Genomic DNA, 15,954 nt, shown 5'->3' on the forward strand with positions numbered 1-15,954 from the left:
TGCGATAGATGCATCGATAAAAGTTTCATCGATGCATCCTTGTCGGTTTTATGCTCATTTTTTATCTCATGTTATGGTTATTTATCGTGTTATGTAATGAAGAAAATTTTATTACGTAAGATGACGTTTATCGTGGGGCCCGGGTGCGCCTCGTGAATTTTTCACCCGACTTTGCGAATCGAGAATCCGCTACTGTCTTTATGCTTTCTCAAGCAATGATAACGACCACTCATTAAAAAATGAGCAAAATAATTTACACTTTCTAGAATGCGTTCGAAAATCCTACTTGTCAAGTCGAATTTTATTTACCAATCGGAACAAAAGGTGCAAATATTTGCTACTCCATGAATAGAATTTTTGAACGCACCTCTACACATGACGTAATATGCGTATGACAACAATCATATGATTTTTCAGACCGCGTGTTTTTCTTCAAAATATGGAAAACAATGAAAAGTAAGTATTACTTGGATACTTTTTTATTTTTTTTTATAATTATTATTGACGATAACATTTTGTTTTTTTTGGGGGGGGGGGGGGAGGCGGGGGATTGTAATCTGTTATGTGATCTACTGAAATAAGTGACATTTTAATAAGCGAAATTTCAGAAGCACGAGTTAAAGTTTTGGAGATAAAGAGATGGAGGACGATGATTCGTGCAAATATAATCGGAAAATTGTCTCCTTCAAAGATTTTGGCAGGTTTAAATTATCAGAGAAAAAATATGATGATAATTCTCTCAACGTATATACAGCGAGGCTGAATGATTTACGAGAAGATGTGCTACAGAGAGCGAAATTAAAATGGGGTAAGTCACGTTTGTACATTCGCAAGATCTTTTTTCACTTATCACGTATATTATTTTACTTACATTATTCTACTTTACTTATGTTATAGCTGATTATTCATATACAGAAGTCTCACGCTTGGCCTTGGAAGATTCAGAAAAATCTTATATTTTGATAGGAACACTCTACAAGGATCAGAAGCTGAAACCTTCTTTGTTGCGTGAACTCAGCAAGGAGCTGCAACTGGAAGCTCAATCGAATAAAAATTACACGTCGGCCGACGACAAATTATTTCTGGAGGATGAAACATTACGTATAAGATTAGTGGGAAATCATGTGAACGTTCAAGAAGTAGTTACTGGACTTATCTGTGCTGTATTAGGGCATGAATTAGAAAATGGAACATTCTGGGTATATATTTATATAATTAATAATTAAAGATGGGAAGACAACATGCTGATGTGAAACTTTGCTCTTAGGTAGAGGATTGGTGTTTTCCAGGGTTTATCCCAAAGCCTTGTATATCGAATGGCCCATTGGTGGAAAATGTAAAAATTCTACTAGTTTCTGGATTAGATCTTGTTAATAACGCAGATCAACTTAGCTTAGATTTACTTTTGGAATGGATAACTGGAATGGCAGGCTGTACCGACGCGCAAGAGGAAGAAGCGGTAATTGCTAGAGTTATCATTGCTGGTAAGAAAACCAAAGTATATTTTTTGATTGGCAATAGCTTAATTCATATAAAAATAATGAAATGTTTAGGAAACACCATTCGCGGTTCTACAAAGATACATTATCATAAAGGCTATCGTGAAACGAAATCATATGATCAACTCAAGATCAAAGAAGACATAGCAGCGATGCATAAACTTGACACTTTCCTCAGTAATATCCTCCATTGCTGTTATGTCATGCTGATGCCCGGAGAATTTGATCCTGCATGCACTTATAGCATGCCTCAGCAACCTTTTCATCCGTGTACTCTGCAAAAATCGGCCAGGTAGAAGCGATTTGTTTGCGGCCCGTCAAGAGCTTCTATTATGTAATACTATTCAGATATAATGCAGGTTCAAGAGCTTGCATGGTGCGACTAATCCGTGGATCGGAGATATTGGGGGTCGTGTCGTAGCCGGTTCTTGTGGCGGGCCAATCGTGGATATCATGAAAATCGCTGGATTATCTCAACTATCTCCATTGGAGTGGCTGGAGCGAACCTTGATCTGGCGACATTATGCTCCAACTGGTCCGGACACGCTTCCTATTTATCCATTCTTCAAAAATGATCCATTCGTTATGAAGGAATGTCCGGATATATATTTCGCCGGGAATATGGATAAATATGACACGAAATTAATTACAGGTAAAAGAATTTTTTTTTAATCTAATTTAAGTTCTTTTGTTCGCGGTATAATTTATGTATATCGAATGTTTAGCTGAGGGACAAACGATAAGGTTGATATGCATTCCAAAGTTCTCGGAAACAAAGACAGCGGTACTAGTCAATTTACAAGACCTGACGACGCAGCCCATTTCATTCGGCTGATGCAATTTGTATTATATCATATAAAGTAATAAAGTATCAAAGAATAGATTGTACATAATTTCCATATAAGGAAAGAAATCAATATAAAACTTTACAAAATCTTTTCAAATATATAATTAAATTTATTGATTTGAATATATATATATATATATATATATATATATATATATATATATATTATATATATTATGTATATAGTAAATATATATAATTATTTATAACAGTAATGTAGCCCGTATAACTTTGTATACATCTTAATGTCATAGTTAATTAATGTCATAAAATGATTTATAAATAAATAATTAGAGTACATTTTGTAAAACAATTTGTATAACAAATAATAACATTATTTCATAATGCCATTCACAAATATAAATATAACTTTCTAATTATCTCTTCACATACATATACACATATAAGTGTATGTGTGTGTGAAGCCATTTATACTCATACATAATATTTCTGTAAATGATTTTGTCACTGTAACTCATTTTGCAAAAATAATCAATAACAATAATAACATTGTTTATATATCTAAAGTAAAATATCATAATAATATATTATTGTTATTTATATAATATTTCCTCTTGTATACTCATTTCTGCATAATGAATAGTATCTTTCTTTGGCACACATTTAGTATTTGTTTCTTAAGTTATTATATCAGTCATAAAATATATCATTAGTTTTGCTAAGATTTACATAGATGCGTTAAATTATTATTTTTTAACGCAAACGCATGCACGGATTAAGGAAGGAAGACCAATATAGTCGAAAGTACCATTCGTGAACCTATCAACTCATCATTTAGCGTCGTAACTTTTCAGAGACCTGTAACGTTGTCCTGATCATTCTCCCATCGCGAATGCTTACTCTGATAAAAGTTTTGAGTTTCGGAAGCGCAAGATCTGGATGCAATAGGTATATTCATGCGGACGGCGGTGGATTCTAATCGTTGCTCGCTGTTCGATGAATCTTGAGTTTCGGAGCCGCTCGTCTGCTGATCCTCCTCACTTCTCATGGCGCATATTACGTCCGTAAGGGCTACTATATAATTCTTAGCCAGAGTTAATGTCTCGATCTTCGAGAGCCGTCTTTCTTTCGTAACGTGCGGGATCACTTCGCGTAGAGACTAGAAAGAAGAAAAAAAACATCATGGTACATGTGTCTTAAAATATTAATACAATATTATGTGTATTGACATGAAAAGAAGTTCTATGCTTTTTATAATCTTTCCTTTTATATATAAATTCTGTTTTATTAATATATAAGTATTATCTGGTATTCACACACTTGAAACGCATCGTTCAAGCTGTGCATTCGCATGCGCTCCCGTTCATTGCTCTCCAGCCTCCTGAGGGTTCTCTCCCGCGCCGTGTTTCCTCTGGACGGTTTTGATAATTTCAACCCCGACGATTCCGTTCTTCTCGCCTTTCGTCGCACGCCTCTACCGCTATGCGACGATTCCGTATCCCACTTTGTCTCCCACGTGTTCTCATTTATCACTTTAGATCGCATAGTACGTTCTTTTCTCCTGATGAAACAACAATAAAATTTCACCTCATCCTTGCAATTTTAAGATAAAATTTTAGAGAGTTTTTCTACATATTACATATTCTTTAATTGTTATTATTTCAAATTAATTATTATCTCAAATTTTGATATTGATATTGAAAAAGAAAAATGAGATTGAATTAAAAATTGATTAACATTTTCTATGACTTACTTTTTCTGAATGTTTTGCGGATTAGATTGTTGATTTAATCGCTGTGAAAAAGACGATCCGTGATGCTTCTCCCCCGATTAATGCCGTATTCGCCGATTTAATGCATTTTAAATAGTTGTACGACAAAGTCACCTCAAGATTTTTTTCAAAATTTGAATCCGTTGCAACCCGATGCCGCGTGTACTTGTTGAGCCACGCTGGAACAACGACTGACGTCGCGACGTCGGGGTGCGGCCGGCGCCGCCTTCCACCCTCGGTATTTTATTACGTACCCTGTGTTCTTTTCTTTCAATAATATTGGTTGTTTCATCGATATGCATTTCAATACTCGCACAATATATTCTTCAGCAATGCAAAATAAAAAAAACCAATTGATTTTATATGCAAAATGACATATCCGATATCAATTTTGAAAGAACATTTTGTATAAATTATAATAACTTTACACTATTCGTGTTTAATTTTTTTTTTTTACAAAGTCTATTTCATTGATTTTATATCGATATATTCTCTAAGTATTATTCCAAGTAAGTCTGTTTAGTTTGCACTTTCTTAATCGTTTTATTTTTTAATCATAAGAAACAAGTGAAAAAAGCGAGCCGCGAATTTTACGTTTCGTACACCCTATATATTCTAATATCTATATATACGAGCGGGCTACAGGTGGGCGTATGACGTAATTCGCCCACGCGGACCCTCCTATCTACCCATTATCGCTCCGCTATCAACAACTTGGGGATGACGGGGGTTTAATATGGATAGCGTTCGGATGCACACCTGTTCAAACTAACAATTCGTATTTGACGATAAACATATTAAGAAGCTCTTTTCATAAATTATGGAATAATGGAAGAGGAAGATTAAATTTTAATTTAATTCAATAGGTTGATAATTATGATAGCAAAAGTCTCGTTAAGCCTTTCACTTTTTTTTCTTATTTTATTTGTCCATTTTACATTTACCACAACAAGCGTCAGTCTTCTCTAATTCAAATTCTTTATGATTAGCGGTCCACGGCCCGAGACTGATGTTAGCGTAAAAATCCATGGGATACGGTTGTTCCATGTTAAAATCGGCCATCCTGAGAGCGACAGCCCCTTCGTACGGTGTAAGAAATGGTTTCTCGAATGCAACGCCCCAGTCGATGCTCAATCGTGGACACGCAATCTTGAATAAATAAAAATATATTGATATAGTTTAATATTATATACGAATTTTTTAAATTATGATACGTATTGAATTACATTAAATCGATTGAAAAAATTTATTCGTCTTTTTCTCCTTATGTAGCTCATTTAAAAATTTTATACACACATACATTATTTTTTTTTCTTTTTTTAATATATTTGCCTCATAGTTCTTTGTTAAAATAAATATAGTATTAATGGAAAAACGAGTAAATTTTTTCATCAATCTGATATACACATATTTCACTTTTCAAAAAAAAAAAAAGAAAAAGCCTACTTGTATAAAAGCATCGACGCCTTTGAACAACTTGATCTTGTCCGGAAATATTTCCGAGAGCAGTATTACGACATTTTGTTTTCCCAAGGCCTCAATTCTATTCTGCAAGGTTTTCAGTACACTAGGATTGCCCTGTCTGCCCAAAGTACCGAGTACTAAAGCGTATTTGTCAGTCTTTATGGCGCGTTGTATCGCTTCGTATCTAGTCTTCAACATCCTCTCGTGATCGTAAAACTCCTCGGTCAATTTCTTCGCGTATGGATCGTACCTGAACGCCCTCAGCTTAGGATTGGCGATCATTGCAGCTTCCAAATGAAAACGGCCGTCCCCTACGTAGATTATTGCATCAGCACAGCGAACTTGTGGGGCTGTGCATCCTAAAATCTTTCAGAGAAATTAGTATTATCTACCATCAGTATTATCTTAATCTCTATATGCACAGCAAAAAATTGTAGGTACTTCTCCAGGACTAAGCGGTTTGCTCTGCGGCACTGAAACTTCGTAACCTTCTCTTCTCAGTTCTGATGCTACTGCTTGTACCGTTGTAGCAAATTGTATTGTACTGACTAGTGCTAACTTTGTGGTGACTGGTAGAGTGGCTTGCAGACAATCCACGCAATGTGCAATATCGATTTTTATGTTTACAAACACATAGAGCACTTTGATGTCAGCAGTCTGATCTACAGGTATAAGGCAAGAGTGTCCATAGTGAATCAGAAAGTCTGCATCCAATGCTCGTGTAGTATAATCATCCACACAGCAGGCTCCTGTAATGTGATATAAAATTGTTAAATACAGTATATGTGTAGTGCAAGAGAGGTTGACTTAAAATACTTGTCTATTCCTACCATAAGTGACATCGGCCATAATAACAGTCTCTGCTTCAGTAAAGTCTTCGATGATGTCAGCTATAGTTGTGGCATACATTAGAAGACCTTCTGGCATTTGGAGAACCACTCGCTTTGCCTTGGCTTCCCTGATCCTCCATATCGTTTTGTGTATCTCGAAATTATAATTCGATGGTAAGGCTGCTATTGCAGAGTTCAATAAAGGATCGTTCAAGAGTTGCTCGGGAATTTTACTGGCTCTCGTGGGAGCCTTGAAAACTTTACGAACAGGTTTTGCCTTGATAACCACTACGGAGTCGCATTGTTCGGCCATATTCTCAAATTCGTAGTCAATTTAATTCTCGAAAATCTTTCAACACATGGTCTACACGTAAACGTCAATAAATGTTACGTCTTGTTTAAGTTAAAAACAACCATAGATATTTTTCTTTAAATCCTTTTAATTCTGGAGAAAGTTATTCAACACATTTCGACTTTAAACACTAGATATTTATTGATATTATTTTCAAAAAAATTATAAATAACTCTGTGAATTTTCTAAAAAGCAAGTTATGTCAATATCACTTTTAGGTTAAGTTATGAATCATATGATAAAGATATCCGACACTTTAGCAAAATTTACTACGCACACGTACTATAAATTCTAACACAGACATATTTTGTAATTATATCAAACTGACACACTCGTATAAAATATAAATTATTGAAAATTTAGAAAAAAAAAAATTTCACCTAGGTCCCACCGAGATTTGAACTCGGATCGCTGGATTCAAAGTCCAGAGTGCTAACCATTACACCATGGGACCTCACTTGCAGAGTCTCCTCTATATCGTCTATTTTAGTATTTTTATTCATATCATACATTCGTTTCACTCTTTTTACCTTTGTTTCCTTCCTTTGCTTCTTCATCTAAAATTCTAAGCTTCTTTTTTTTATCAATTCTCTTTTGTTACCTTGCCTTATCGATCCCTGTTCGATTTCTACAAAAGTTTTAAATCATTTGATTGACCAATGGTTGTCGGAAAAGCTTCTTTGGTTCGATTGGTCAATTTAGGCTGGGTTTACAATAGCTGTAGTAAGCCTTAAGTCGTAAGAAATGAACCAATCATATTTATTATTCTTCTCTAAAGTCAATTGTAATTGGATAATTTCTTACGGCTTAAGGCTTACTACATCTATTGTAGACCCGGCCTTAAACTTAACCCAACCTTACCTGAAATCTCTCATTTTTCACCCATGTGATCGTGAAAGTTATACGTAAATTATGGATGCTCACGATCTCTTTAAAAAACTCTCAGCCGGCGTAAAATTTGATACAAAACGCTTTCAACATGATGCAGAGAAATTTGGGGTAATTAATTATTTATTCTTTTTTTTTTTTTTTTTTTTTTTTGTTGAGGATACTTTCAACTTTCAAGGATACTTTGAGAGTATTTTCTCTCTCTTAGAATTAATTTGAAGTATACACACGTGTTTATATTCTACTATTTTTTAGATGGTGAGACCAAGCAAAAATAATGTAAACATTAAGAAGGAAATAATAAACGATGAACTGTTAGAACCAGATAATAACGTAACATTGTTAGAGTCTGATAATAATATAGATAATAATGCAAAACGAAAGCGTCGGAAGAATGAAATCGAAGATGCAGATGGGATAACATTGCTGAATGAACTGTCAGTGACAAGAGATGGAAGTGATTCAGTTAAGAAACGTAAAAAAATTGCAACTGCGGACAAGATATTGAAACTAGAACAAGAAAAGGTTTGAAATTTATATAATGAACTAAATATCAAACACAGAAAAGTTTCTCTGTGAACATATCTAAAGTGCTTTTTGTGTTCTGTAGATAAATCAAATGAGGAATGCGAATCGCATTTCAGTGACGGGTAGCCATGTACCTAAATTAATATTAGAATTTGACGAATTAAGGACGAGTTATCAAGTGCCAGTAAACTTGTTAAAGAATATGACAGATTGTGGATACATATTGCCAACACCGATACAAATGCAAGCAATGCCAGTTATGTTAGAGGTAAAAAAAAAATAATTCTTACAACAAGATTGTAACTAATGTCATAATCTTGTTGTAAGAATTAGTTTTTTTCTAAATGTTACAAATATTTGAGATATTTTAGTTTTTTTTTTTTATTGATAACAGGGTAGACAAATACTGGCTTGTGCACCGACAGGATCAGGAAAAACTGCAGCATTTCTGTTACCCATCATTCACAGTTTACAGGGACCACAAAAAAAAGGTTTTCGTGCTGTTATTTTAAGTCCCACAAGGGAATTGGCCAAACAGACATATAGAGAATGTTTAAAATTAAGTGAAGGTTACGACTTTAGAATTCATATAATTGGCAAAATAAATCAGGCTCTTACCAAATATGGACCTTCAAGCTCACAAAAATTTGGTGAGTACAATAAATGCAAAGATTTTGATAGATATTTCTAATTATTTTCTTTAACAAATTTGTTTGTTTCAGATATTTTAATTACCACACCAAAACGATTAGTTTTTCTTTTAAATCAAGATCCTCCAGCCATTTCATTAAGCAAGTATGTCTTTCACAAACAGTTATAATCCATTGAACAATTATAATTAAATTTTTTTTTAGATGCAATATTGATTTGTTCTTATTTTTACAGTGTGGAATGGTTAATTGTGGATGAAGCGGATAAGCTTTTTGAAGAAGGAATACGCGGATTTAGGGAACAATTAGATGAGATTACAAGAGCTTGCACTAATCCAGATTTACGTCGGGCTATGTTTAGTGCGACAAACACTCCGGCGGTTTCAAAGTGGTGTCGCCGTAATATAAAAGGACTCGTAACAGTAACAGTCGGACACAGGTATAATTAATGTCACTTATTTTGATAGATTTGATAAAAAAGTGAAATCTATTAAAAAAACTTTTTTCTATCTATTATAGAAATGCAGCTACAGATATGGTAAATCAAGAAATCTTGTTTGTTGGCAATGAAAGAGGCAAATTGTTAGAATTTAGAAATATGATTCAGAAGGTAAGAATAATTTATCATTTAATTACAATACTTTATTATACTTTGAAAATGGTGTGTACATTTATACATTCTTAATTATTATTAAAGGGCATATCACCACCAGTCTTGGTATTTGTGCAAAGTAAAGAGCGTGCTCAAGAACTTTTTAATGAGCTTATATACGATGGAATTAACGTGGACGTTATTCACGCTGATAGGACAACGACACAGGTATAATTAACAAGAAAGTACTCTCGCGTAATTATGTTCGTAAAATTGTAATCACATTTATCACAGTCATATTATTCCAGCGAGATAACATTGTACGTTGCTTCAGAGAAGGACAAATCTGGGTCTTGATCTGTACAGAACTGATGAGCAGAGGTATAGACTTTAAAGGCGTAAATCTCGTTATTAATTATGATTTCCCGCCATCCGCCATCTCTTACATTCACCGAATAGGTAATATATTCAATAAACTTAAGATATCATCGTCTCGTTTGAATACATAAAACATGAACGCCTAAAATTATTCTCCTTTATTTTCCTTTATCATTTTTGCTATTGTTAAGCAAATGCCAAACAGCAACTTTGAATCTTTTTTGTCGTTGCGAATTATTTTACACATTTATAGTATTAACATAAAAAAAAAGGTCATGCTTTTTATGTAACACAAAGAGATGGTTATCGATTCATCTGTTAGCTTGTGTTAAAAAAACGGGACAATGCTGATCTATGAAGATAATCTTCTCATTTGAATTCGTTTTCTGAAACAGGTCGTACTGGCCGCGCCGGTCACAAAGGAAAGGCCATAACGTTTTTCACTCGACAGGATACGTTGAATTTGCGAAGGTATGTGTGTCATTCTGTCTCTTATATCCATGTGGTGTATATATTACCATGAGAATTAGTAATATATAAAATACTGTGCGCTCTTTTTCCGTTCCAGTATCGCGGCGATTATGCGAGCGTCCGGGTGCGACGTGCCGGATTACATGTTAGCTATGAAGAAGCACAGTAAGAAAGAACGACGAAAGCTCGAGCGTACAGCACCCACACGTGAAAGAATATTAACCGTCCCCACGTTCAAGAAACGTAAGCGGAAATCGCAACAAGTGGAAAAGAAATCAAAGCCAGAGCAGGAAACGTAAAAGTGTGAGTACAATAATCGTAATATGGCCTTTTCACATGACGCTGTGAAATAAATACAAGATTTTTCTGTAAAAGAGAAGAATTATATATTTAAAAAAGGATGTCTATATAAATGTAAAGGATAGTCAAAGACTTTATATAGATAATTTAAATAATAAATATTCGTGTATAACAATATTTATGATTTTATGTAATATTTTTACATATAAATCCCTATTAAATATAATACATTATTTTATTGCAAATCTTTAACAATCATATACTTTTTATCAAAATATTTTGTCATGGAGTTGTATGCAGAAATTACTTTGAAATTCTGTTTTTGGAAGAGCTAAAAATATTATCACACTGCATTACAGCATTATAATTGACACAATGTTCATTTTTTCGAAGGCACGAATCAGTGTTTATCCCTAACAAAGATAGAAGAACTTGCTTTTCTATTGCACATTTTTGTTTCTTTGCACCTTAGTCTCACTAATGTCTACAACGCGATCTACGTTTCGAACAACCAATCGCATGGTAATTTTGGCATTTTATTTGCCGGCCATGGAAGATATCCTGCCGTCTTGAATACCCAATAGTCATATGACACTTTGGCTATCAAACCTATTAAAAGTATCACCTCGGTAGCAATAATATAATATATATAATCTGTCCAGTCTCCTGGATACACACACATCTTCGATGGTTCCAGATCAACAACTTTGTCTTTTACATTTTCGCACATTACTTCATCGGAGTCTAATATTCGTGTTTGCAACCATGCCTAAAAAATGAAAAAAAAAATAAAAATTCTCTTTTTAGAATTTTATACTTGTATATGTAATTTTTTGTTTTCTTATAAAAATCATACCTTTAAATACTTTGCAGTATTACAGTCGCAATGCAATTTATTGCCTCCTAATCTCACCAGGTTTCTCGAACTCAGAAAATTCTTATTATGTGCGCTTGGACTTAATATGTATGTTGGCAGCTAAACACATGTTACATACATTTTGGATGTGCATTTGATATATCATTGAAGAATTAAATATATTTTTTTATACTCACTGATTTGATTTTATTGTATCGTAAACTCAGTAAAGCATAATTATCTAGAAACTTGGAACCTTCCAGCTTGTTTATCGAAGAAATATTATTATAGTCTGCATAAAACTCTCGTAGATCTTCGTAACACGGATTAGTACTCAGGTCATCTAAAACGGTGATCTAAAAAAAAAATTCAGGAAAATAATTCGCGTTACATAGAAATTAATATATGATTAAAAAAAAGAGCGCGAAATATTAAAAACGTACATTATTATAGGAAACATTAAGTGCTATTGTATTTTGTGGCAATTTCTCGGGTAATTCTGTCAATTGCATTCCACTGCAATCTACATTTACAGCGTGAGTAGGTGGCTTGCCTTCGATAATGTCCAGTCTTTTAATATCACATTGACATTGCCAAGTATCACCTTTTGGACATTCCGTTTGCAACTGAAGGTCAAAACTAATTCAGATTATCTCATGTGTAATCTTACAATCTTACAATATTACATATATACATATATACTTATTGAAACATACCGAACTGAGGTAAAGCACTTGCGTAAGAGGTACACGTTCCGTGGTGTTGAACCAATGCCATGTCGCCAAGGAAGAACACACTGTCTCATTTTCGCGATTAAAAGTGATTTGCTTTTCGCCCGTTTTATTGATATATTGATATACGTCATGGCACGAAAGTGTATTTGTCCCTGTACAAAAAGGAAACAGTACGCTATTATATAATGTACCGTTTAATCAAGAGATATAACAGCGCACGCTATTTTACCCGAAATGTCTAGCCAGAATTCCCGACCGTTCATCGTATTCAAAGCTGGAAGGTGAGTGAGTTTATTATAAGATAGATCCAAAGTGGTGAGCTGCGCTAATCGTGTCAGCGAATTATTCTCTACCTCCATCAGTGCATTATTCGAGAGATTCAGGCACTGTGTGGGCGTCATCATGCGAAATTGCCCCTGCACCTTTTTGATCCTGCCATCGGTTATGGCCAGAGATTTCAGCATCCTCCAACGAATTTCGCTTACGTTAAATACATCCAAAGTTGCATTACGTATATGTACGTAACTTATATTTGAATGTTGAAAGCCTGCGGCATAAGATAGGAACAGTAAAAGATAATAAATGATAACTTGCGTCATAAATTTACATGCTGTTCAATGAGATTCCAAAGATTATATTCAATATTTTCTACATCACAATGCCCACCTATGCAAGAAAGACCAGACTCTAAAGCCTGTTCATCTGTATTACAGCAAAGCGCAGCATTGCCCTCTGGTCCATTCGCAAGTGTAATTCTCTTGCAGGGACAGCTGTTTGAGTCTGGACAATCTATAGGCTGTCTATAAAAACATTGTTCCGGAAAAGAACTGGAGACACCGTTCGACCCCTGCTGTTGATCCTCCTCCTCTGTACGCGCGCTGGCTACTCCAGCACATAGGCACATTATTATGGCTAACCACTGCATCTGCATACAATGCAACCAATTATTGTAAATAGCTTCGAATATGCAATCTATTATTCTTAAAAGTACACAGTATATAATTTACCTTTAACGTTAATCGCTCCAGCGTGTTAATAGCTCCGCGTCTGAAGTAAATATAGATAGGATTCGTCTAATAAATTTGTTTGCGCAGAACCCTGGTCCGCACAATAGCGGTGCGTTGTTTGCGAGAGAGCGTTGTGTAATTAACGCGATATGTAACAGCGTGTTTTCCTCGTTTCACGGGCTATAATTCAATGAGCATACTTGATTACTCGCCGTGCTCGCAGAGGCCTCGCACTATCGGCACAAACGAATTAATTCGTTTAACCGCGGCCACTCGGGTCGCTCGGATTGACCTGTTGATGAATCGAAATTGGTCGGTCGAGGGTTCGCGCGCGTTCATTACACTCTCTCTTTCTCTCTGGACGCGCGCGAGTGCACCAATTAAGCGGCGAATAAACGGCGGAGGCCGGTTAAGGAGGGGAGAGGGGGGGGGGGAGCGACGTGTGTGCATATATGCGTTATCAGCTTATCGAACGATCGCGGTTCATTATCGTATCCACGCGCGGGGAATAATATATCATATGCGTCGTTTTTTTTTTTTTTTGTTTTTTTAACACGATATTGCCTCAACGTAATATAAATCGCACTGGGAAGGTCGCTTCTGTATGCAGATTATTTTGCACGAATGCAAATTTAATTGCTTTTTATGCAAAATATTATATATATTATTGTTGAGCGATGTGTGCGTTTTTTTTCATCATTTCGAACGGGACTTTGGAGGTGGTAAAAAAAAAAAAAAAAAAAAAAGTTGTTGCATTCGTGACGTACGATATCTTTTTTAATACGCTAGATAAATTTTACAATTCATGATAACCTCGATATTTATTTCATAAAATATATGCATATTTATATGACAGTCTGCGCATAATTGTGATTATGTATTTTTTAAAATAAATAAGGTTAAAATTCCGAATCTTTCCGGATTGGTTCCGCCATTTTTGAGAAGAAAGAATCTCAACCAATCGGTAAAAGGTCGAAAAGGGACCTCTATCGGCCATTCGTGATCATCGGTCTTGACGGAAACTACAAAGAAAGAGAAGAAAAAAAGAAATAGAGATTACAAAAAAAAAAAAAAAAAAAAAAAAAAAAACCATCTGGTAGCGTAAACGTCAAATCGAAGGGATGTCAACGGACGTCAAACTCGAGAAGATGTAAAATTGACTTTTTCCGCCTGCGATAAGATTCGGCCTATCAACGTCGTTTAATAATATCAGATAATATGGATACGTCCCGATATGGCACGTCGCGGGTTTTATCACGAGGGCGACGACGACGCTCGCGAGGACGGATGGCCAGTTTATAACCTAACCTAACCTAAAATTTCGTATTCGCGTGTACGATAATCGCCTTCTTTTTAATGATGTATATAATGACGTGATATATTAGCGAGGGAGTACAGCGATATGTTGAAGCACATAACGATGGACGACACGTACGAGCTGAACTTGAAGAACGTAGCTAGCTGGATCGCATCCGGGGCGTTGATTTTTGGCGCGGTTATCCCGTACATCCCCCAATACAAGGAGATCAAGAGGAAAGAAGATGCGGAAGGATTCTCCCTCTACGTCTGTCTCACTCTTCTAATCGCCAACACGCTTCGCATATTATTTTGGTTTGTACTTGCGCAAGACTCATGTTTTCAGATGCGTATTTTCCCATACATTTTGTATTAATCGCATGATGAGAAGAATAAATATCGAATAAGGTATTCTTATACGTTACCTATGTTTTTATTACAGGTTCGGCAAGCATTATGAGCTTCCACTTTTATTACAAAGTTTACTCATGATTGTGGCAATGTTTGTTATGATTAAGCTTTGTATTAATATACAAAACAGAACTCAGATAATCAAATCAAAGGAGCGTGTACTTACAGGTGAGTGGAGCTTTATTATTGAATTGAACATGTAATATATATATATATATATATATATATATATATATATATGTACTTGTGAATGATTTTTCTATTTTGCAGATTTGGATGCTAGATTTTTTTGGAAATGGACAGACTTCAAGTCTTACTTGGGTTTTATGATTCTATTTGCTGGTGTAGGCAGCTTGTTAACATATTTATTTATGGATATACCAGCATTCATCGAAGTTATCGGGTTCTTAGCAGTATTGATAGAGGCTATGCTAGGAGTTCCACAATTTCTTCGTAATTCGTCTAATAAATCAACCGTAGGAATGAGGTAAATGAAAGATTTAGATTGAAGAAAATGGAGCATGTATATGTATATGCTATGCATCTCTGAGACTCAAATTAATTTATTTCGTTCGTTTGATTTCAGTATAGCTATGGTGACAATGTGGACTGTAGGAGATGTTTTCAAAACGTGTTATTTTGTTCTAAGAGATACTCCCGTACAATTTCAGGTGTGCGGTGCTCTTCAAGTCATAATTGATATCGCTATTTTAGCACAAGTGTATCTTTATAAGACTAATAACAATGTACATACAAGAGCTCCCATAAGATCGGACTGAAGATAATTTAACAAGTTATTTCTCATCTAGATCTATAAATGCAGATTTTTTTATTTCTCAATACTAGAGAAATTTAACAAAATCTAAAAAGAATATTTTTATATTGACTATAACCCTCAGATCGAAGTATTTAAAATAGATTAAGTTTCTAAATATTTACCAAAGTGCAGTTAATATTTTGATAACGATTTAAACGTTTAATATTTCAATAACGATTTAATATATGAAAGATTATATATGTAAATATCCTTTTATAAAATTTACATTTAATGTATTAAATTAAATATTAAATATTATTAATTGTATATTATATATTTAACATATTAAATTAAATATTATT

General features: G+C 34.6%; 6 protein-coding genes and 1 non-coding gene across 12 annotated transcripts; 3 read left to right on the forward strand and 4 right to left on the reverse strand.

The window, feature by feature from the left end:
* Positions 1-258: 258 nt before the first annotated feature.
* Positions 259-2,398, forward strand: LOC140665630 (DNA polymerase delta subunit 2). Of its 3 annotated transcripts, none has more exons than XM_072891941.1 (7): positions 259-456; positions 609-808; positions 967-1,199; positions 1,268-1,484; positions 1,554-1,791; positions 1,859-2,151; positions 2,225-2,398. In XM_072891941.1, the coding sequence occupies exons 2-7, from the start codon at positions 640-642 to the stop codon at positions 2,332-2,334; spliced, it is 1,260 nt and encodes a 419-aa protein (XP_072748042.1). In that variant the 5' UTR covers positions 259-456; positions 609-639; the 3' UTR covers positions 2,335-2,398. The 3 variants fall into 3 exon arrangements, with proteins under 3 accessions (XP_072748042.1, XP_072748041.1, XP_072748040.1); XM_072891940.1 differs by having other exon boundaries at positions 598-808; positions 898-1,199; positions 2,225-2,397; XM_072891939.1 differs by having other exon boundaries at positions 898-1,199; positions 2,225-2,397.
* A 171-nt stretch (positions 2,399-2,569) lies between these two features.
* Positions 2,570-4,480, reverse strand: LOC140666030 (uncharacterized). Its single transcript, XM_072892742.1, has 3 exons — positions 4,061-4,480; positions 3,628-3,868; positions 2,570-3,466 (listed from the first exon to the last, which is right to left on the reverse strand). The coding sequence occupies exons 2-3, from the start codon at positions 3,850-3,852 to the stop codon at positions 3,158-3,160; spliced, it is 534 nt and encodes a 177-aa protein (XP_072748843.1). The 5' UTR covers positions 3,853-3,868; positions 4,061-4,480; the 3' UTR covers positions 2,570-3,157.
* Positions 4,481-4,952: 472 nt separating this feature from the next.
* Dph1 (diphthamide biosynthesis 1) lies at positions 4,953-7,148 on the reverse strand. Its single transcript, XM_072892741.1, has 4 exons — positions 6,373-7,148; positions 5,984-6,291; positions 5,525-5,908; positions 4,953-5,227 (listed from the first exon to the last, which is right to left on the reverse strand). Exons 1-4 carry the CDS (start codon positions 6,683-6,685, stop codon positions 5,000-5,002), a joined length of 1,233 nt encoding a protein of 410 aa, XP_072748842.1. The 5' UTR covers positions 6,686-7,148; the 3' UTR covers positions 4,953-4,999.
* On the reverse strand, positions 7,107-7,178 carry Trnaq-uug (transfer RNA glutamine (anticodon UUG)). The gene has a single exon. It is a non-coding gene; the product is annotated as a tRNA-Gln (tRNA).
* A 412-nt stretch (positions 7,179-7,590) lies between these two features.
* Ais (DExD-box helicase 52) lies at positions 7,591-13,108 on the forward strand. 2 transcript variants are annotated; one of them, XM_072893078.1, is made up of 12 exons: positions 7,591-7,723; positions 7,868-8,137; positions 8,223-8,408; positions 8,535-8,790; positions 8,863-8,935; positions 9,026-9,229; positions 9,310-9,400; positions 9,488-9,610; positions 9,691-9,841; positions 10,156-10,231; positions 10,329-10,534; positions 12,835-13,108. In XM_072893078.1, exons 1-11 carry the CDS (start codon positions 7,637-7,639, stop codon positions 10,528-10,530), a joined length of 1,719 nt encoding a protein of 572 aa, XP_072749179.1. In that variant the 5' UTR covers positions 7,591-7,636; the 3' UTR covers positions 10,531-10,534; positions 12,835-13,108. The 2 variants fall into 2 exon arrangements, with proteins under 2 accessions (XP_072749179.1, XP_072749178.1); XM_072893077.1 differs by lacking the exon at positions 12,835-13,108 and having other exon boundaries at positions 10,329-10,706.
* On the reverse strand, positions 10,798-13,805 carry Hfw (leucine-rich repeat domain-containing protein hfw). Of its 2 annotated transcripts, XM_072893081.1 has the most exons (8): positions 13,129-13,805; positions 12,788-13,046; positions 12,351-12,668; positions 12,104-12,273; positions 11,831-12,013; positions 11,585-11,743; positions 11,388-11,507; positions 10,799-11,300 (listed from the first exon to the last, which is right to left on the reverse strand). In XM_072893081.1, exons 2-8 carry the CDS (start codon positions 13,044-13,046, stop codon positions 11,028-11,030), a joined length of 1,482 nt encoding a protein of 493 aa, XP_072749182.1. In that variant the 5' UTR covers positions 13,129-13,805; the 3' UTR covers positions 10,799-11,027. The 2 variants fall into 2 exon arrangements, with proteins under 2 accessions (XP_072749181.1, XP_072749182.1); XM_072893080.1 differs by lacking the exon at positions 13,129-13,805 and having other exon boundaries at positions 10,798-11,300; positions 12,788-13,052.
* A 390-nt stretch (positions 13,806-14,195) lies between these two features.
* On the forward strand, positions 14,196-15,760 carry LOC140666182 (solute carrier family 66 member 2). Of its 2 annotated transcripts, none has more exons than XM_072893091.1 (4): positions 14,196-14,739; positions 14,867-15,003; positions 15,106-15,322; positions 15,427-15,690. In XM_072893091.1, exons 1-4 carry the CDS (start codon positions 14,531-14,533, stop codon positions 15,533-15,535), a joined length of 672 nt encoding a protein of 223 aa, XP_072749192.1. In that variant the 5' UTR covers positions 14,196-14,530; the 3' UTR covers positions 15,536-15,690. The 2 variants fall into 2 exon arrangements, with proteins under 2 accessions (XP_072749192.1, XP_072749193.1); XM_072893092.1 differs by having other exon boundaries at positions 14,521-14,739; positions 15,422-15,760.
* The last annotated feature ends 194 nt before the right edge of the window (positions 15,761-15,954 follow it).

Source organism: Anoplolepis gracilipes, chromosome 5, assembly GCF_047496725.1.
Source record: "Anoplolepis gracilipes chromosome 5, ASM4749672v1, whole genome shotgun sequence".
In the NCBI taxonomy this organism is placed as follows: Eukaryota; Metazoa; Arthropoda; class Insecta; order Hymenoptera; family Formicidae; genus Anoplolepis; species Anoplolepis gracilipes.

Excerpts from the sequence above, each read along its gene's own strand:
- LOC140665630 (XM_072891940.1), top strand. The coding sequence starts at position 640 with ATGGAGGACGATGATTCGTGCAAATATAATCGGAAAATTGTCTCCTTC. Across the intron at positions 1,200-1,267 it reads TAGAAAATGGAACATTCTGG|GTAGAGGATTGGTGTTTTCC; the intron begins GTATATATTTAT and ends CTTTGCTCTTAG. Across the intron at positions 1,485-1,553 it reads TGCTAGAGTTATCATTGCTG|GAAACACCATTCGCGGTTCT; the intron begins GTAAGAAAACCA and ends TGAAATGTTTAG.
- LOC140666030 (XM_072892742.1), bottom strand. The coding sequence starts at position 3,852 with ATGCGATCTAAAGTGATAAATGAGAACACGTGGGAGACAAAGTGGGAT. Across the intron at positions 3,467-3,627 it reads GCTTGAACGATGCGTTTCAA|TCTCTACGCGAAGTGATCCC; the intron begins GTGTGTGAATAC and ends TCTTCTTTCTAG.
- Dph1 (XM_072892741.1), bottom strand. The coding sequence starts at position 6,685 with ATGGCCGAACAATGCGACTCCGTAGTGGTTATCAAGGCAAAACCTGTT. Across the intron at positions 6,292-6,372 it reads TATGGCCGATGTCACTTATG|GAGCCTGCTGTGTGGATGAT; the intron begins GTAGGAATAGAC and ends ATCACATTACAG. Across the intron at positions 5,909-5,983 it reads AACCGCTTAGTCCTGGAGAA|ATTTTAGGATGCACAGCCCC; the intron begins GTACCTACAATT and ends TTTCTCTGAAAG.
- Ais (XM_072893078.1), top strand. The coding sequence starts at position 7,637 with ATGGATGCTCACGATCTCTTTAAAAAACTCTCAGCCGGCGTAAAATTT. Across the intron at positions 8,409-8,534 it reads CAATGCCAGTTATGTTAGAG|GGTAGACAAATACTGGCTTG; the intron begins GTAAAAAAAAAA and ends TATTGATAACAG. Across the intron at positions 9,842-10,155 it reads CTCTTACATTCACCGAATAG|GTCGTACTGGCCGCGCCGGT; the intron begins GTAATATATTCA and ends TTTCTGAAACAG.
- Hfw (XM_072893080.1), bottom strand. The coding sequence starts at position 13,052 with ATGCAGATGCAGTGGTTAGCCATAATAATGTGCCTATGTGCTGGAGTA. Across the intron at positions 11,744-11,830 it reads TTAATGTTTCCTATAATAAT|ATCACCGTTTTAGATGACCT; the intron begins GTACGTTTTTAA and ends TTTTTTTTTTAG. Across the intron at positions 11,301-11,387 it reads ATACTGCAAAGTATTTAAAG|GCATGGTTGCAAACACGAAT; the intron begins GTATGATTTTTA and ends TTCATTTTTTAG.
- LOC140666182 (XM_072893092.1), top strand. The coding sequence starts at position 14,531 with ATGTTGAAGCACATAACGATGGACGACACGTACGAGCTGAACTTGAAG. Across the intron at positions 14,740-14,866 it reads ACGCTTCGCATATTATTTTG|GTTCGGCAAGCATTATGAGC; the intron begins GTTTGTACTTGC and ends TTTTTATTACAG. Across the intron at positions 15,004-15,105 it reads AAAGGAGCGTGTACTTACAG|ATTTGGATGCTAGATTTTTT; the intron begins GTGAGTGGAGCT and ends TCTATTTTGCAG.